The 21,968-nt window shown below is 32.7% G+C and overlaps 1 protein-coding gene across 5 annotated transcripts in view; it reads left to right on the forward strand.

The window, feature by feature from the left end:
• PCDH11X (protocadherin 11 X-linked) overlaps window positions 1-19,776 on the forward strand; it is a 671,252-nt gene extending 651,476 nt beyond the window's left edge. For all 5 annotated transcript variants that reach the window (XM_063084040.1, XM_063084041.1, XM_063084043.1 and 2 more), the window contains one exon: window positions 19,130-19,776. In XM_063084040.1, coding sequence (XP_062940110.1) covers window positions 19,130-19,776 — 647 coding nt within the window. The remainder of the gene's footprint in view (window positions 1-19,129) is intronic.
• Window positions 19,777-21,968: the final 2,192 nt, after the last annotated feature.

Here is a 21,968-nt window from a genome sequence, read left to right on the forward strand (position 1 = left end):
AACTAATTTGAAAGAAAAATCATCACATAATAGTTATAGTACAAGTATGAGCTCTTCATTAATAAAAGCAAGCATTTAGCTTTATCTTTTGACCAATTAAAGTTTACTTATATTGCTAGTATAAAATTATATAAAGTGTTATTTATTCAATATGTGCAAATCAATAGAAGCATAACTGCAAAAACAAGTACCAGGCATTCCCTGCTTCAAAAAGAAAAGGCCACATTTTTTTTCTCTCTTGCTCAAAGGAACCAGTATATTGACACCAGGAACATAACTAGTTTGACTAATTAAAATACAAAATAGTGAATAAATGCTCATGTATATGATGTTTGGCTAAGGAAAATCAAAATTTGTTGAATGATGCTTTCAAATAATATAAAGTACTTAAAGGGAAATGGTTAAATTCTGTACCACACCTGTAGTCTGAAAAATGGTTCATAGATAACTGCAATGGGTAGAAGAATATTGCCACTGGAAACTATTTTCTTGACTTCTCTCACAATTGGACCACTTTACTCTAAGTCACTTTGGAATAAATCTTTTTACATTTGTTTCCTTCGGCACTTCCAAAGGCTAGCCTAGAACAACCTAGAGTTGATTCTAGCGATGGGAATATCTGGTACCTCTGTTGTTTAAACTTATTTTTATTGGTGCCCTATTCAAAAAACATACTTAGAGAAAGAAATCCTTTTTCTCTTCCAGTTCTTAAGTAGTTAGCAAAGATGAAAGTGATAGCTAACACTTTCTCTGATATAAATATTGTTCATAATTTTAGCATAAAAATAAGTTTTATGTAAATGAAATTATTTAAATGGAATGTCAAAAGTAATTAGATATCTGATTCTTCTATGTACCTCTTTTTCAATGTTTCATAGTATTTTATATGATAGACTTAATATTAAATTTATTTTTTATTTGGCATCAAGTGCTACTTTTTCAGGTTCTTTGAATGTATTTTTTTTTTCTTGTGCTTTGTGTCAAAGTCAAAGATACCCATATTATAGGTTGTGTTAAAAAGGCATGCTTAATTGGCACATTTTTTCAATTACTAAATACATTTAATTGATTATAGATCTCTTTGTTCATTAACATTAACTCTCCTGCTTTTGCCAAATACAGTTCTTAAATAAATAACTGATCGTAAATTTATGAATAAATGTTTTCCCAAAAGAATCACTAGAGGGGCCGAGCCCATGGCGCACTTGGTAGAGTGCTGCGCTGGGAGCGCGGCGACGCTCCCCCCGCGGGTTGGGATCCTATATAGGAATGACCGGTGCACTCACTGGCTTAGTGCCGGTCACGAAAAAACGACAAAAAAAAAAAAAAAAAGAAGAAGAATCACTAAAATGTCATGAATGATTTTATGTTAATGGTCATGTATGAGTTTCTGAAATAACATGTATTAACATGTTTAACAGGAATAGTCTTTTCTAATGAATAAACTGGGCACATTTATTATTAATGATGCAGGGTTCTAAAACAAGTCATTACTTGAGGAAGCTAATATGATTGAAAGAAACTCCCAGAATTTACTAAAAAGGAAGTTTAAAAAGGTAGCATTGTTAATTTTTAAGTGGAGATAACAATTTCTATTTCTCATATGATATATTCAAAAGGAGGAAATGGCTTAAACTGAAGTGTGAAGATTTAGCCAAGTGATTTCTTGCACAAGGCAGCTATGTCCCAGTTTTCCCAGTCTAAATAAATACCGGTTTCCTGCTTCATACAGTAGTAATAGTTATTACCTAACCCACTTCATTAACACAAAAAGGCCGGTATTATTGGATGAATGGCACTGGCTACATTTATTGGTCATTAATAATTCTGTATGTTTTTATGGTGTCTGTGGCCATAGACCAGAAAACACTTTCTCCACCTCTCAAAAGAAGACTTCAGTCTGACAGACTGTCCATTAAACTAAAAGAAGTTGAAAAGCATAGCAAAGACAATAGCCTTGTTCTGCTTTGGACTTTAGTAAATGTTAAATCCATGCTGTAAACTAAACTTCCCAAGGATATTTTAAAAAATCCCCTCATTCCCCTCAAAAGGAAAACATTGCCCTTTCGAAATTCAAAAGCCGAGTATAAATAATGCTTTTTGGAGAATACTTTGAATATCAATACCCGTAGCATGATAATGTTTTGCACCAAATTGTCATTGTCTCTTTATCAAAGTTTCATGCACTATTTCAACCATATTCATATATGATAAAACATAAAATGATAAAGGAATTAAAATTTTGGCATTTTTGTGCATTCCGTTTTAATTTGGGGTGGATTTGTGTGTTTAAAAACATTTTAGTCACATGATGCAGAATAATATGTCCCAGAATATCCAGTAATATTACTCACAGGAATATTTTTGGTTGCTGACGTAATTAGAGGCTTCTTTCCCCCTTATACCAGGCCTGAACTGCTGTTTTCAACAAGTACTTTTAAAGGAAATAATAACAAATAATTTTAAAGGAAAAAAATGCTTTTATTATTTGTTGTTCTTAACCAGTGCAAGGTTGTCACCATCATTTTACTGAGTTTTCAATAACCTGATAATATGAAAATGCTATACTTGTTGGTTAATTAGCAATGCTGCAGCAAGCTTAAGTTGCTTCTCATTGTTTGATGGCTGTTGATATCATGAGTTCTGTATTCATGTATGTGCAGTGTTTTGAAATATGAGAAGTATCTCAGTACAATATGGACAGTTTGTTTCATTCATTGAGCATTGTGCTTCTTTCACCATTTTAGTTTAAATGCACTCCTAGATTGCTAACATTAAGAATTTGCTTAAACCTTGTCTTTGTTAAGCTAGGTAACTTATTTAATTTAGATTTTATGTTATATAAAAATAAAACTCTGGAGACTCTGATAGTTGAGCCTACAACATAATTATGGAACCATGAATCTATTAAAGGTCTGGTTGAGAATAAACATGCTTTATTAAAATAAAGTATAGTAACATTTATAGCTATAATGTATCCAAATCTAATGATGCTTTCATAGTAATCCCCCAACTTCATCAATTTTCTGATGTTTACCTATTCAGTTCCAAATTACTGTTTTGGTAATGATCACTTTACTCAATTTGTTCCCAGTTAATCCCAGTAGATATTGGAGAAATATTAGGTGAAAATAGAATCACTCATCTTATGATACGTGTTTCTAGTGTATTCTTTGGCTGCTCTGACTAGTTTATGCAAATGCATTGAAGTTATCAATTTACACAGATTATCCTCAATAACATCAGTGAAACATTAAGTCACATAAATCTCTAATTAAAGAGGTAAAATCTGAACTGAATGCTTCAAATACCTCTACATTTGGATCACATTAAACCAAACCCTGATGTGTCAACCCATTAGGTGGGTCATATACTTCTCAATTACTGGCTTGGGAAGACCAATGAACTCTTCAGTACAGTAAAATTTTTTTGCTGCAATTAGTATATCAGTTACAGCCTGATGTTCCCCTAAAACACAACATTCCAAATCTTCAGTGGTGCAATTGGGAAGCTATTGAAAGAGCAAGAGAAAAAGAGATAGAAAATTTACAACAATATCTCATTCTTTTTCATGAGAGTTCAGCTTTGAACATTAATCAAATGATCTGTAAAAGACCTCTATTATATGAAATTTGCTATCAGAGATTGAGATACATTAAATGGAACAGTTTGACTGGAAATATCTGCATAATGAACACTTAATTCTTTGGGGTAGCACAAAGGAAAATGTGTATAAAATATGTATTTGTCCTCAAATTGATAGAGGTTAGATAGGGAGCATCACCAGAGCACATTTAATCAGATCTATGAACTCGATATTAGAATTTTAAAAGACTGGAACTTGTTCTTTTATTTCTTGAAATACATATGTATATCAGCCAATTAAATAAATATGAGTTAATAGGTAGTTCTCAGAAGCAATTTAAAGTTCAAGTAATTATAAACACTTATAATGAAGGAACAGGTTTATCCAAATGAATTTGTTTAACATCATAAGAGCACATTTTCTCTCTGAGCCAAAACAGATGAATTATACTCTGACAGTGATCTTCATTTCATTGTGCTATAAATAAATTTCAGTACGCTGTCATTTTTCCTTACTCCTTCTCAACAATTGCAGATGGTAACATTTCACTTGTAAATGGTTTCCAAGGAGAGATTTGGGGCACTCTTCTCTGCAATATAAGCTTGTATTTTTATTACCTTGCTGTGTATTCTGTCTTCCAAGTATACTCCATTGATGTGCATGCTGACTGACATTTTGCCCATCATTTAAATCATGACTTTAGTTCAAATTTACTTTTCATCATGGTAAAATGATTAACATATGACTACATCACAGTTTCCCTATAGAACTACTTTGCTTTCCACAAGGTATTTTGGTGCTCTGATGATAATATATTTCTCTAGGAAGAATATGTATTTTATCAAAGTTAAACGTTATTAATGAGTTACAGAAGACCTCAGAGAATGTTGTTTTAGATGTAATTAATTTGAACACCATTAATTCACAATACATGTTATTTTGAACTTTCAGTGAGTTAACGTATGCTAGTCTCATTCTTTCTCTTTGGGAAACAGTCTGTTAAGTCAATTAAACAGTGTCAATAATGTTAAGGGGTACTGTACAGTCCACTGAAGAAAATGTGTTCTAGAAAATATTTTAGCAGCATTCATTCACATAGAAATCCTTAAAATGTTAATTATACTTTTGTTTTTGTGCATTCATTTAAAAATGATTTACTAGTGGTTGGTGGATTTTTATGTACTTAGATATACAACAGTGAAGTTTATTATAAAACTTATTTTAATTAAAACTGTAATTTTCACCCAAGTATTCTGAATTTCTGAGACTAAACACATTTAGCTAAACATGTGAGCTGTAGACATAAACATACATTGTGGACAATCTCTCTTCTACTAATCTGGGTATAAGAATTACATTTAGTAGCTCTGGATATATGATTTCATCTTCTGGTAGCTGGTGAATAGAATTTATTTTTTTAATCGTGAATCTTACTAAATGTAGAAATACCCATAATTTAAGGAAATTATGGTTGGTTTTAGGGCAAATAATATCAGTAAGCTTCAGCTTCTTTGTTACCAAAAGGACAGAGGCTGTATATATTATTTACATGGTTTTTAAATTCATCATGAATGAATTAGTGTTAAATGATGAAATGCAAAAGAAATTTTGCATTATTGTCAAGGTAAATTTTTAAGAGAAGTTTTAGAGATGTACTGAATAACCTATATTTTATAGCAAAATATTATTTGAAGAATAATATTGCAATAATCTACCACATATTTTGGAAACATTTTATATGATGTATCATCTGTCCGTCTAAAAGATTATGTGTCAACTAATTTTCAATATGAGAATCTGTCAAATTATGAAAACCTTTACAAAATCATGCAATTTTAAAAATCTATCCCTTTTAGATTCCTTATTTTTTTCAGTTCTGTGTGTATTTGTTACCCCAAGTTTTCAAGAAATCTCTAATATTGTTGGTACAAATATTAGTATTTGAATTCATTTATTTCATACTTACCTGGCAGGGGAGATACCATGATCATGAATTCATTTATTTGCATGCTTTGTTTCATTCTTTAAGGTAAGGTTATCTATTAGTAATTTACTGATGTCATTTGGTAATGCTACTACTTAAAAGGAGATGAAATGATACCAAATGATTTCAAAAGGTCCATAGTTACTAATAAATTAGACTTGTAACAACTTGACTGATGCTTATTTAAGTATGTAGAAATAATTCTGAAAAGGAATATGAGTAAGTGCCATTAAGAAACTAGAGAACAACAAAAGGTGCCGGGAAAACTGGATATCCAAATGCAAAAGGATGAAAGATTGAACCCTTGCCTAACACTATATACAAAAATAAACTCGAAATGGATCAAATACCTAAATGGAAGAGCTAAAACTGTGAAAATCTTGGAAGAAAACTTATGGGAAAAACTTTATGACATTGGATTGGGCAATAATTTCTTGAGTATGACATTAAAAGCGCAGGCAATAAAATAAAAAAAATGGTTAAGTTGGACTGCATCAAAATTAAAAACTTTTGTTCATCAAAAAGACACTGTCAACAGAGTGAAAAGATACAGAATGAGAAAAAAATTTGCAAGTCATATATCTCAAAGACATTAATATCCAGAAAATATAAAGAACTTCTAGAACTCAACAATAAAAAATGAACAACCTAATTTAAAAAATGTTTGAAGGACTTAAGGAGACTTTTTTTTCAAAGAAGATATACAAATAACCAATAAACACATGAAATGATGTGTTGACATATCACTAGTCCTTAGGAAAATGCCAATCAAAACCACAATGGGATACCACTTCACACCTATTAGGATGGCCATTATCAGGATGGAAGGAAGGAAGGAAAGAAAAGTGTTGCTGAGGATGTGAAGAAATTGAAACACTAGTGTATTTTTGATAGAAATGTAAAATGGTACAGCCACTACGGAAAACAGTATAGTGATTCCTCAAAGAGTTAAACATAAAACTATCATATGACACAGCAATTCCACCTCTGGATATGTACACAAAATAAGTGAAGACAAAGACTAAAACAGATATTTGTACCCATATTCATGGCAGCATTATTCACAATAGCCAAATGGTGGGAGCAAGCTAAGTTTCAATCAATGGAATGGATAGAAAAAATGTGGTATATAAATACAATGGAATATTATTCAGCCTTAAAAAGGAAAGAAATTTTCACAAATGCTACAATGTGGATAAACCTTGAAGACATTATGCTAAATGAAATAAGCCAGTCACAAAGAGACAAATATTGTATGATTCCTCTTATATGAGGCTCCTCTGGTAGTCAGATCCATACAGACAAAAAATAGAATGGTAATTGACAAGGACTGGAGGCAGAGATGAGTTAATTTTGAATGGATAGAGTGTTTCAGGTGGGAAAGAAAAAGTTCTGGAGATGGTGGTGATGGTTGCACAAAAATGTGACTGTATTCGATGTACAAATAAAACTACTCCTAAAAATGATTAAAATGGCAAATTTTATGCTATGTGAATTTTATCTTAAAAGAAAAAAAAAGAAACTATAGAGAATATATCATTTCCAGAATGGTGGTATGAGCAACTATATGGACTCTCTCCCCAGCAAAACAACCATAATTGGTAAAAATTACTTAAGAAAAACCGAACAGTTCAGTGTTTCTGGAAATTGTCCTAAGAGCAAACAGCAAATGGAGAAGCACTTATTCAAGAAAATCTACTAATACACTGCAAGAACAGTGAGAGCCTCAGGCATTTGTGCCATAATCCATTATCTGTCCCCACAATTCATTGTCACAGAAGCTCCATGCCAAAGCAGGATCATACAAGAACACAGAACTCCTTCTTTCTCTAGAGCCCAGTCTAAGGTTCAGGTATCTTCCAGGGAGGTGCAAGCTTCCAGAATTTCTCATTCCTCCCAGCTCTATGTTGCAGAAGCTCTATTATAGGCAAGAGTGGTTGATAATACTGGGCCCCAATTACCTGTACTCCAACTCACTCATAGGGTGCAAATCTCATGCTGGGGTAGACAAGCTGAGAAGACCAAAGACTATTTCACCTTTTCAGCACATGCTCAAAATCAGAGGTGTCAATCTGAAATAAACAGGCTTCTATCCCCATTCTTAGCTTCAGAGTAGTGGCACATAGATTTTGCCTAAGGAGAAAAGGTTGGCCATAAAAACAGAAAGCTCCAAAACTGCCCTCAAGAGCAGGGACTCTATTTGAAACAAGGCACGAGGGAAGTTCAAGATAAAGGAGTTGTCAAAAACAATGGAAATTTTGGTGGTAAGCAATTAAGAAGAGGCCAGTAGCTCCAACAGGGAAAAAAAAAAGACTGTAGATCAGCTGTAAGCTTAGCAGAGAGAACCATGAGAAGAGACATAGAGGAAGAGCCCTCTGGGGTCAGAACAAACATCAAAGTCTTGCCTCAAATACTGCCCCTGCAAAGGGGTCCAAATTTAGTTGGATCATATTGCTCAGCAATTTATGCCCCAGGACATTGCCAAAAACAATTGAGCAATGAGCTACTTATTAGTGGAGCCTAATAGGCTGAGTATGATACCAAATGAAGAAGATAGTTTAACTGAGAGATCAGGGGAAGAGACTGTCAAAGAGAATCAAGCTAAAATTATTGACATCTCAGGATGAATATGCACAGGTCTAAGGCTGTAACTGCAGAGGAGTGACATCAGAGGTTTCACCTTAAAGAGGGAGCAGACTTTATCAAAATAGTCAGCCAAGTAACAAAACAAATAAGGAAGCATACAACAAAAAAAATTAAGTCCCAGAGAGGGGAGGGGTATCAGTATCCACAGTTAAGGCAGTATATTGTGTAAAATGTCTAGTTTTTGACAAAAATATGAGGTATGCCAAGAAACAGGAAACTGTGACCTATACATGGAAAAAGCAAGCAGCTAAAACTAACTGTGAGAGGGCCCGGATGTCAGATTTAATGGACAATGACTTCACAGCAGCCATTATAAATATGTTCAAAGATCTAAAGAAAAGTATGCTTAAATAAGTAAAGTAAAATAACAATGTCTCATAAGATACAAAATATCATTAAAAAATGCCAAAAAAATTAAAATATTAAATGAAAACTCTGGAGTCGAGAATTGCAATAGCCAAAATAAAAAAAATTGACTAGAGAGGGTCAGCAGTAGATTTGAACCACTAGAAGAAAGTATCAGAAAACTCAAATTTAATTTGATAGAGATTATGCAATCTAAACAAAAGGGAGGGAAAAAAAGAACAAGGAAAGATGAGGAATATGGGACACCATAAAAGTCCATTGATTTATGAAGAAAGGGTGTAGCAGAAGCAAAAGAGTAAAAAAAGAGGTAGAAATTATATTAGAAGAAATAATGGCTTAAGATCTCCCAAAGATGATGAAAAATATTAATATATAAACAAAAGAAGCTCAACAACTCCAAGTATGATAAACAAATATTCACACACTTGGACATATTCTAGTAGAAATACTGAAAGATGAAAACAAAGAAAATTTTGAAGGGAATAAGAAAAAAATGACTCTGTATACACTAGAGTGCCAATAAGATTAAAAGCTAACTTACTATCAGAAACAATAGATGCCAGAAGAGAGGGGAGTGAGATATTCAAATACCTGAAAGAAAAAGAAAAAGGCTAACCAATAATTTTATATTATTGAACAGCAAAACTATCTATAAAAAATGAAAGTGAAATTAGAAAAAAAAACTTTCTAGATAAACAAAAACTGAGAAAATTCATTGCTAGCACATTTGCATTATATGAAATACTAAAGGAGATTTTTAAGGCTTAAAGCAAGAGACCCAAGACAGTAATTTAAATCCACACCAAAAAAAAAAAAAAAAAAAAAATTGGCTGTAAAAGTAATTACGTAGATAATTGTAAAAGATAGTGTAATTTTGTGATTCTTCTCCTTTCTTCCCTTAATGGGTTTGAAAAACAATTGTATAAAACAATATATGTATTTATTTATTGTTGGGCCTATATATATAGAAATGTCATATATGTCTGACAACAATAGCACAAAAGTGTGTAGAAGCAAAACATTAGAGTAAGGAAGTTACATCAGATGTTAATTTGAATCCACAGGAATAAATGAGAAGAACCAGAAATTGCAAATAAGAATGTTAATAAAACAAAATCTATAATTATATACTTGTGCCCTTTTTCTTCTCACAGCTTCATTAAGAAAATACATAAAATAATAAATATAGCAATGTATTGTTGTTGAATTTTGAACATAAATATGTTACAAAAAAAGGAAAGCATGAATACAGGTATTTAGGAGTAATATTTCTATATTTCTGAATCTCACTGAAGTTGACTCATGATAAATCTGAAGTAACTGTAATAAGATTGCAAGCACTAGAAACCAATAAGGGAATAACATGTACACACATTTATATACATATACATAGTAAAAAAAACTCATTGAAAGAATTGAAATATTATACTAGAAAATATTAACCTAATGCAGAAGGGAGCCCTTAAAGAAAAAGAGGGGGGGGGAGCACAAAACACATAGAAAATAAAAAGAAAAAATGGCAGATATAAAGCTACTATATCAATAATAACATTAAAAGTGAATGAATTAAACTCCAAATGAGGCAGAAATTGTTACACTGAATTAAAAAAAAAATCCAAATATATGCCTGTAGTATACACCCTTAGATATAAAGATACAAATGGATTGAATGTAAAATGATGGAAAACAATGCATCATGCAAACAAAAACCATGAGTAAGCTGAAGTGACTATACTAATATTAGATTAAAAATACTTTAAAAATATTACTAGAGATAAAAAGGAACATTTTATCACAATGAAAGAGTAAAACTATCAGAAAGACATAACAATTATAAACATATATGCACCTAACACCAGTGCCTCCAAAATCATGAAGCAAAAACAGACAGAATTGAAGAGAGAAACAGACAATTTAATAATAGTTGGAGACTTTGATCTCTCACTTTCAATAATAGTTAGAAGAACTAGTCAGTAAAACCACAAAGAAACAGAAGATTTGAACAGCACTTTAAACCAACTAGACCTAACATACTTCTATCCAACAAGAGCAGAATGCACATTCTCCATGAGTACACATACAAGATTCTCCAGAAGAGACTATATGCTAGGCTATAAACAAACTCCGGTAGATTGAAAGGATTGAAATTATCCAGAATATGTTCTTTGACCATTGTTATGGATTAACAGTAGTAAATTAAATTAAATTATATTAAATTAAATCCAAAGTTTAATGTGTTGGAGGCTTGGTCCCCACTGCGACTGTGTTAAGACATTGGCAAATCCTATTTGTGGTAGTTGAAAGGTGGGGCCTTGGAGAGGTGATTGGAATGTGAGTACTATACCCTCATTAATGGATTGATCCAAACTTGGAACAATGGAAGTTGTTTTAGGGGTTTTAAAAGGTGAGCATGTGGAAGTATCTCTCTCTCTTCTCTGCCTTTCTTGCCATGTGACTCCCTGTATTGCTATTGAGTCACTTCAGCAGATGTGTTTCCTGGACTTTGGACTTCCCAGCCTCTGAAACTGTAGCAATAAATATTGTTGCTTTATAAATTACCCAGTTTCAGGTATTTGTTAAAAGCATCAGAAACAGACTTCTACAACCACAATGGAAGGAAATTAGAATTAAACAATAAAAACACTGGGGAAATTAACAAAAATGTAGAAATGAAACAGGACCCTCCTAAATGATATATTGGTCAAAGAAGAAACCACAGAGTAATTTTTCTAATTTCTTCTATTTTCTATACTTTGTGGTGATATATTCAAAGCTTTTCCCCTGAGATCAGGAACAAGACACAGGATGTCCACTCTCACCACTTTTATTAAAAACTATACTAGACATTTTATCCAGTGTTGTCAGGCAAGAATAAGATATTAAAAGGCATCCATATTGCAAAGAAAGAAATAAAACTATTTCTATTTGCAGATGATACAATCTTGTACATAGAAAATCCTAAGAAATTCACTGAAAACCTATTAAAACTAATAATTGAGTTCAGCAGGGTTGTAGGCTAAAAAAGCAATATTTAAAAAATCAATTGTACAAGAATGCTCCAAAACGTTTGGGGAAAAATAGATAATGTGAATCTTTCCATGGACTTTCTGAAGTACCCTTATATTTTTATACTCTAGCAATAAATATTTCTAAAGAGAAATTAAGAAAACAATCTTATTTACAAAATAATAAAATGGAAAAAAAAAACACTTAGCAATAAATTTAAGAAAAGAAGTGCAAGTCTTATACTCTGAAAATTCTGAAATATTGGTAAAAGAAGTTTGAAATCTAAATAAGTAAAAAGATGTTCATAGAGTGGAAGACAACACTATAAGATCCAGTATTCCACAAATTGATCTTCAGATTCAACACAATCCCTATTAAAATTGCATCTGGATTTTTGCAGAAAGTGAAAAGCTGATCTTAAAACCATGGGAATTCAAGTAAGCTTGAACAGCCAAAGCATTTTTGCAAAATAGGAGCAAATTTGGTTGACTCAGCCTTTTTGATTTCAGAACTTTCGGCAAAGCTGTTGTAATCAGGGCAGTGATATTGGCCTAAGGAAATATATATCAGTGTAATAAGTTAACAGTCCATAAGTTAACAGTACATAAATAAACCCCCATATTTATGGTCAATTGATTTTCAGCATGCATGCCAATTAAAGTCATTGGGGAATGAATAGTCTTTCAACAAATGGCACTGGGACAACTGGATATCCATATGCAAAAAAATGATTTTGGACTCTTTCCTTAAAACATACACAAAAATATCACTCCAAATGGGTCATAGTCCTTAACATAAGACCTGAACTATAAAACTATTAGAAGGAAACATAGGAGTAAATTTATGTGACCTACCATTAAGCAAAGACTTTTTAGATTGGACACCAAAAGTATAAGTAACAAAAATATAGGTAAATGAAGGTTTGTCAACTTCAAAACTATCGTACTTCACCGGACATCAAGAAAGTGAAAAGACAAACCACAGAATAGGAGAAAATATTTGTAAATCATCTGTCTTATAAGGGACTTATATCTACACCATATAAAGAACTTATATAACTCAACAGTAAAAACACAAATATCCTAATTTTAAAATGAGTAATGGATGTGAATAGACATTTCTCCAAAGAAGATAAACAAATGGCCAATAAGCACATGAAAAGATGTTCAACTTCATTAGCAGTCAGTGAAATGCAAATCAAAACCACAGTGAGATACTATTTCTTACATATCAGGACAGCTATAATAAAAAAGACAGATGCTAAAGGTTGACAAGTGTATAGAAGAATTTAAAGCTTCATGCATTTCTGGTGTTTATGTAAAATGATGTGGCCTATTTGGAAAATAGGCTGGCAGTTCCTCAAAAGTTAAACACAGAGTTGCTGTATGAGCCAGCACGAAAACTTTTACATAAATGTTCATAGCAGCATTATTCATCATAGCCAAAAGATGGAAGCAACTCAAATGTCCATCAACTGATGAAGGGTATATCCATATAAAGAATGATCTCAGGCAAAAAATAAAAATACTCAAGTACTGATACATATGTCACATGGACGAACCTTGAAAACACTGTGCTACTATGAGATAGGCCAGTCATCAAAGACTCTAAAGGATTCCATCGATATGACATTTCTAGAATAGGCAAATCTATAGAGTCAGAAGATAGATTAATTGTTGCTTAGGGCTGCGGAGTTTGGGGGGAATGGGCAGTGACTGCTAATGGATACTGGGCTTCTTTTTGAGATGATGATGATGTTCCAAAATTGATTGTAGTGATGGCTGCAAAATTCCGTGAATATATTAAAAAACACTGTTAGCTTTAAATGAGTAAATTTTAAGGTATGAATTATGTCTCAATAAAGCTGTTAAGAAAGAATGACTATCAATCATATCCTCTTCCAGGATATGAAAATTACTTTGTATCAATTTCCTTATCATAAATATGCAAAGAGCTCAATGTTGAAACTGTGATGTGTTATTTTTGTTGTAAAATTTAGGGTTACCAGACCAGATGAGTTGCTTTTCTGATGAGCAGGAAACTAAGTTTTGTTTTAAACCTTAGTTATGTTTTTATAATTTAATATCATTCAAAGTATATAAAAGTCCATCTTCCCAACTATTTTTCAAATACAATTTGTGAAAAATATAGGACATTTTAAATGCTAATCTCATAGGAACATCTTTTTAAAGAGTGCTTGAAATTAAAAAAAATAAATGGGATGAACATTGGGGAACAGGTATACCTTCGACTTGATGATTTCCATTCCTCTGGGTATATTCCCAACAGTGGGATGGCTGGGTCGTATGGTAGATCTATTTGCAATTGTTTAAGGAACCTCCATACCATTTTCCATAGAGGCTGCACCATTTTGCAGTCCCACCAACAATGTATGAGAGTTCCTTTTTCTCCGCAGCCTCGCCAACATTTATCGTTCAGAGTCTTTTGGATTTTAGCCATCCTAACTGGGGTTAGATGGTATCTCAATGTGGTTTTGATTTGCATTTCCCGGATGCTGAGTGATGTTGAGCATTTTTTCATATGTCTGTTGGCCATTTGTATATCTTCCTTAGAGAAATGCCTACTTAGCTCTTTTGCCCATTTTTTAATTGGGTTGTTTGTTTTCTTCTTGTAAAGTTGTTTGAGTTCCTTATATATTCTGGATATTAATCCTTTGTCAGATGTATATTTTGCAAATATTTTCTCCCACTCTGTTGGTTGTCTTTTAACTCTGTTAATTGTTTCTTTTGCTGTGCAGAAGCTTTTTAGTTTGATATAATCCCATTTGTTTATTTTTCCTTTGGTTGCCCGTGCTTTTGGGGTCGTATTCATGAAGTCTGTGCCCAGTCCTATTTCCTGAAGTGTTTCTCCTATGTTTTCTTTAAGAAGTTTTATTGTCTCAGGGTGTATATTTAAATCCTTAATCCATTTTGAGTTGATTTTAGTATACGGTGAGAGGTATGGATCTAGTTTCATTCTCCTGCATATCGATATCCAGTTATCCCAGCACCACTTGCTGAAGAGGCAATCCCTTCCCCAGTGAATAGGCTTGGTGCCTTTGTCAAAGATCAGATGGCAGTAAGTGTGTGGGTTGATTTCTGGATTCTCTATTCTATTCCATTGGTCAGTGTGTCTGTTTTTATGCCAGTACCATACTGTTTTGGTTATTATAGCAATAGCCAAGAGTTGGAACCAGCCCAAATGCCCATCATCAGATGAGTGGATACGGAAAATGTGGTACATCTACACAATGGAATACTACTCAGCTATAAAAACGAATGAAATACTGCCATTTGCAACAACATGGATGGACCTTGAGAGAATTATATTAAGTGAAACAAGTCAGGCACAGAAAGAGAAATACCACATGTTCTCACTTATTGGAGGGAGCTAAAAATTAATATATAAATTCACACACACACATACACACACACACACACAAACCGGGGGGGGGGGAAGAAGATATAACAACCACAATTATTTGAAGTTGATACAACAAACAAACAGAAAGGACATTGTTGGGGGGGAGGGGGGGAGGGAGAAGGGAGGGAGGTTTTGGTGATGGGGAGCATTAATCAGCTACAATGTATATCGACAAAATAAAATTAAAAAAATAAAATAAAAATAAAATAAAATAAATAAAAAAATAAAAAAATAAAAAATAAAAAAAATAAAAAAAATAAATGGTTATCTAATTAAGAAAATTAGTCTTAATGAGACTCAGGGGGGCTTTTGTTGTTGTTTTTTTGTTGTTTTTTTTTTACATCCTATTATTTGGCTTTTAAGCTTGATGGAATAATGACAGTAGCTGGACTCTGTATCCTATTAAGGATTTATGGGAACTTGAACATTTATTTTTAATTTTTAAAACTATGCACAAGAACCTGGATTGCTGCTATCACTCAGCAAGCACACATGCTCAAAGAGAGAAAGGATTTTTTTAAATCCTGGAAACCTTAAGTGCAAAAACTTTACCTTAAGTGCAAATTAGACCAATCTAATTAAGTATTAGTTGAATGTAATCAAACATTATTATCTAACTGTATGTAATATTACTATTATTAGCCAAATCTAATTCACTATTAGTTGCAACCAAAAATTAAGAAAACAGGGATAACTAATGGACAGTTTCTTTTTCTATAAAACCAAATTTATCTTTTCTATTCTATACTTCTCTCAATACTATACACATGACCAAAAATTAATATGTCATTTTTCAAGTCTGGTAAAAGTAGAAAATGTATGAGGCTTTTTCCTTACAAAATCTTTGAATTATAGTTTTTTGTTATAGTTTTTGCAAATAAACCGATCCCATATTCCTTTACCCTTTTTTAAGTGTTTCTACCCATTCTTTTCAAAAATTACTTTAAATTTGATAACTTCGAATTAAAAGTATTTCAAACAGTGAGTCCAGAAAGGGAGCATACAATATTTGCATCGAATGCTTTTAATTTGATCAGAATACTTTACTTTTTTTGTAGAAAATTCTGAACTGAATATAGGAGATTAAAGATGATTTATAAAACATGTAATTTCTCAATATTTGCAAAACACTTATTGCTACTTTTCAAATTTACATACAGTAAAATACACTCATGTTATAGTTCTATCAGTTTTGACAAATGCATAGAATCACATTTTTACTACTATCCTCATGACAGAGAACAGCTTCATCCCCCCTCACCCATTTTCTTCTGCTGCCCCTGTTAGTCAGCACTTCCTCCATTCCCAATCCCTGGCAACTACTCATCTGTTTTTTATCTCTACAATTTTGCCATTTCCAGAATGTTATATAGAAGGAACCACACATGATATAGACTGTTGGTTCTGGCTTCTTTTACGTAAAATGCATTTGAGGCTCATCCATGTTTTCTGAGAATCATTAATATGTTGCTTTTATTGCTGAGTAGTATTTCATTGTATGGGTGTGCCACAGTTTATCTCTTTGCCAGGTAAAGGACAGTCAGGGTTGTTTCTATTTGTGGGTGATTATTAATAAAGCTGTTTAATCTTGCACATATAGGTTTCCGTGTTAACATAAGTTTTCATATATTCTGGGTAAATATGAGGACTGGGATTGCTGGGAGTTTTGGCAAGTGTATGTTTACATTTATAAGAAAATGATAAACTGCTAGCCAAACTTCCTGTGCCATTCTGCATCATCACAAGCATTCATTGAAGGTTCCAGTTTCTCTGAATACTTGTCAGCACTTGATATTGTTAGTTTTTTCTTTTACTCACTGGAACAGACTTAGAGTGGTATCTCTTTGTGGTTTTAATTTGCCTTTCCTTAATCTCTGATAGTGCTTAGCAACTTTTTATATGCTTTTTTTTAAACATAGTTACATCTTCCTTGGTGAAGTGTCTATTCAGATCTTTTGCCCATTTGTTGAGTCCTTTGTTTTCTTATTGTTGGGTTTTTGAGTCCTTTAAAAGTCCTTCTAACAAGTTCATTGTTAGAAATGTGATTTTCAAATATTTTCACCCAATCTATGGCTTTCCTTTTTATTCTTTTACATTGCCTTTTGCAGAGAAAATTTTTTTAATTTTCAAAAAGCCCAATTTGACAGGTTTTTCTTTTATAGATTGTGCTTTTGATGTCATAGCCATGAATGCTGCCTAACCCAAAGTCACAAAGATTTTTTCCAATATTTTGTAATAGAAGTTTTATACTTTTATATTTTAGATCTTTGATTCTGAGATAATTCTTTTATGAGATGAAAGGTATAGGTCAAGTTTCAATTTTTTTGCTTATGGGCCATCATTATTTGTTTAAAAGTCTACACTTTCTTCATTGAATTCACATCTTAGTTAAAAATTACTTAGGTATATTTGTGTGGCTCTATTTCTGGACTGACTATTCTCTTCTGTTGATCTATGTGTTTATCATTTTGCTAATATTACACTGTTGTGATTAGGGCTACTTTATAGTAATCTTGAAATCAGATCGTGTGAGTCCCTCAAATTATTTCTTCTTTCTCAAAATGGTTTGGCTATTCTAATTCCTTTGCCTTTCCATATAAATTATAGAATCAGCTTGTTGATATCTACAAGAATATAATACACCATCTGGGGATTTTTGCTGACATTATATTAAGTCTATAGACTCAATTTGGGGAGCACTGACATTATAACAACATTTAGTATTTCAAGCCATGAACATGGTATATGTCTCCATTTATTCAACTTTTTTCATCAGTATTTTCTTTTCAACACACAAATGCTATACATATTTTATTAGATTTATACTTACATGTGTCTGTGAGTACCTATATATTTTTCATTTATTTTTCTTGCTTTATTGCACTGGCTAGACTTTATAACAGTATGTCAAACAAGAGTTGTGAGAGTGGTCAACCTTACTGTGTTTCTCATTTCAGAGGGAAAGCAATCAGTTTTTTACCTTTAGATATGATGTTAGCTGTTATCTTTTTGGAGATGTACTATGTCAATTTAAGGAAGTTCTCCTGTTTTTAATTTGTCGAGAGTGAAATCTTCTATGAATATCAATTTTGATCTGATTGATGGTGTTGTTCAAGTCTTCTATGTGCTTACTTATTTTCTATTTTTCCATCAAGTTCTGAGGAGTATTGTAGTCTTCAAGGATAATTGCAGATATGTCTATTTCTCTTTCATTTCTAGCTGATTTTTTTTCTTGTATTTTGAAGCTCAGTTGTTAGGTGCATATACACATAGGACTGATGGTTCTTTTTGGAGAATTAATTGTTTTATCATTATATAATGTCCTTCTTTATACCTGATAACATTACTTGCTTTAAAGTCAACTTTTATATCAATATAGCAACTCTATGTTTTGCTAGTCTTTGTATGCTATACTTACTGATATTTGATATCTACTGACATTTGAAGACTTTACAGAAATTTTATAGAAGAGTTTTAGAAGATATTACAGCTTACAGCTAGATAATTTGGATCTGTAGTTTATTTTGTTGCTAACCTCTGATTTATCATGATTTCAGAAAATGAAGAATACAGAAATTAATTATTTTTGAGATAATTATGATTATATTTCATTCTTGAAATTAAGAGGCATATCTTAGAGTTCAATAAACATTTCCAAATTAATCTAATGTATTCTTAGCTAACTATTTGTTTATCTATAATTGGTTAGTTCATTATATGTTCCTATGATTTGTTTTCCCATTCATTTTACCTTTATATCATTTCTCCATGTAAGTTAGGAGCCATATTTCGACTGACTTCTGTGTATAAATCAATGACCATAGTTTCCTTTTATAGTCATAAATGCAATTTAAAATATCTACATTTCAAGACTAGGCCAAAGGATCCTAATTATAAAAATGAGATCCCATCTACCCATTTGATTATTTATGTTTCTCTAGGAAACATAGGAATTATTTCTCAACAAATCAAGTGCCAACTGTGGAAATACTGAAGTCTCTCATGTATTTATATATAGATTATTAACTTTTCCTGTAGCAATATGACTTGTGTTAAGTAGCTAATACAAATATGTCTTTGGAATATAAATTTTATTATTTGTTTCCCCATCCTAACAGCTGCAGAAATAACTGTTCAACCAACGGTGGAAGAGGCCTCTGACAACTGCACTCAAGAATGTCTCATCTTGGGCCACTCTGATACCTGCTGGATGCCAGCTTCTCTGATCCATTCCAGTCTTTCACAGTCACAGGCTTCTGCTCTATGCCACAGCCCACCCCTGACACAGACCTCTGCTCGCTGCCGCAGCCCTCCAGTGACACAGACCTTTGCTCTCTGCCACAGCCCTCCAGTAACCCAGGCTATTGCACTGTGCCACAGCCCTCCACCTGTACAGGCCTCTGCTCTTCACCACAGTCCTCCTCTAGTGCAGGCTTCTGCACTTCGCCACAGCCCACCACCAGCACAAGCCTCAGCCCTCTGCTACAGCCCTCCTCTGCCACAGGCTGCTGCCTTCCGTTGCAACCAGGCCCAGCCACCAATGAGTTTGCAGCAAGGTTGGATGCAAGGGGCTGGAACTGATGGACTACGTTCTCTTGATCAGGGAGTGCAAGGTAGTACAAGATCTCAATTTTACACCATGTCTGAAAGACTTCATCCCAGTGATGACTCAATGAAAGTCATTCCCTTGACAACCTTCACTCCTGGCCAACAGGGAAGACCCTCTCGGGGTGATTCTCCCATTATGGAAGAACATCCCTTGTAAAGCTAAAATGGCTCTTTCACATTTTCAGACTGGATGTATATAGTCAAAGTTTAAGATCCAATTTCAACGACTATTCCAAACTGTTAGGTTTGTAAATAGCTGTGTAAATAGAAAGAGATAACAGAATAAGTCTAGAGCTAGACCCTTAGTCAAAAGTTAAAAATAAATTAACAACTTGTTTAATTCAGAATGTGTATTAAAAAAAGTAAAGAAATTGAAAAATTCACATCCCTTTGTACAGAAAGGCTTATCATGACAGAAATTAATATGTAGTCTATACTATTTCTGATGTACTCTAATTTTTTTCACTTTATTTATTTTTTACCACAATGTGCAATATTACTGATACTTTTCCATTCTGATTTTTGTGGACCCAGTACACAGCAAATGGAAAACCAGTAAATATCTGATTTTCCAAGTTTACCTTTAGTTTATTTCAACTTTTGTTCAGATAACATTAAAAGGTATAAATACTGTGGCATTTTCATTTGTCTTTTTGCTTGATTTTTGTTTGTTGTCTTGCTTTTAATTGTTAGTGTTTCTCCCTTCAAAAATGCAGCAGTAGAAAGTGTAAATACCGCTTACAGTTTTGCCCTGTTTTTTATGTTTTCTACATTTATTTCAATAATATACTGTTGATATAATTTGTATATACATTTTCAGTAAAGATCATATAGAAATTGTACATACAACATATTTCTCTACTCTTTAGTAGAGTTCGAGACACTGAAGTGCAATAATTGTGCCCAAATTAGCCAACTACTTGCTAAAAAGGGCCTCTTTTTTTAAAAAAAATGTATCTTTGTAGTTTAAAGTACATCAGAAATAATATTGTATCTGCCATTTTAAGCCTATATTCCATTATCAAATGGGTCTTTACCTTCTGGAATTTGTATATAACAGCTTAGAAAATCACAAGGAAGATGGATGAATTCAAAGCATGATTCATTTACAGCTATGACTCTAAACTGCTACTTTCTAGAGAAGATCAGGAAGATGTAAATGTTGATTTGATGACTCAATAGTCTGCTACTGAAAGATGTTTCGTAAAAAGAACAAACAAATGAATATAACTGTAGATAAAACCATATACTAAACCTATAAGACTAAGAGATTTCTGTCATTCTAGCTCAACTTACTGAAGAAAACCACTGATAACAAGATGAAAGTCAGGAAGAAACTTTTCAAGAGATGTAATTATAAATCTACATCAAATGTATTACAGTATAGAATTTCAAGGAGATGTGCAGAGGGAGAAATAAAGCTCATGACTGCTTCTTGGGGTGGATAAGAAATACCCCAATAACACATACAAAAAAACTAACAAAATCTCACATATGAAACAAAATATGTCCTTCCAAGCAAAGAATACAGTAGTATTGGTAGGAAACATTAGCTTCCTTCTGTTGTCTGTTCTTTATTTTCTGGTTTTATCCTCTTAACTGGCCATTATCTCCTATGTGCACATTTCATAAATTTACAGAAACACCACTAACTTAATTTTCCTCCATAGCAAAACCGAGAAAATGTCTTGTTTCAGTATTACACTAAACCAAGAGACAATTGATATTTTATTGGGGGGGGGAGTGAATATTTCTTGTTGATTAAATTAGTTGTAGACTTTGTAATGTGTAACTTGAAGATATGTAATTTATGATTAAACTGTGTGTAAATGTTGTAATATAAACTGTGGTCAATGTATAATTTCACTGGTGAAGGTTTCCACTGAATGTTGAGAAAGTTTTTCTTCATGTGCCCGGCAGCTTAAGTAGCGTTTTGAGAATATATTGTTCCCATTGTAAAGCTCTTTAAATCATATTTGATTTGATGTGTAGAATAACTCCTTAACTTTTAAGTACTAGAGTTGAATTAGTGAACTTTCAAGTTCATTCTTTTTTTCTCCTTTGCATTTGTTAATATTCCAAGGGATTTGGAGCATACTGGTTTTCCAGGTGCATGTGAATCCTGAAGGACTGATGATTTCGAAACATGATCATATATATGCGTTGATATTGTTGTTGTTAATAAAGATTTCAAACCTGGGGAAGATAAGGAAACCCAGAATAACAAAATCAGTGCTTCCAGTAGATTTTAGATTTTTTTCTCTCAAAAGCTTGCAAAGATTATGCAAGTGAGAATTTTTCTTCCACTTTAATTATTTCCACATTTTTCCTCTCCATACCTTTAGTTTA

This window comes from Cynocephalus volans, chromosome X (assembly GCF_027409185.1).
Source record: "Cynocephalus volans isolate mCynVol1 chromosome X, mCynVol1.pri, whole genome shotgun sequence".
Classification (NCBI taxonomy): Eukaryota; Metazoa; Chordata; class Mammalia; order Dermoptera; family Cynocephalidae; genus Cynocephalus; species Cynocephalus volans.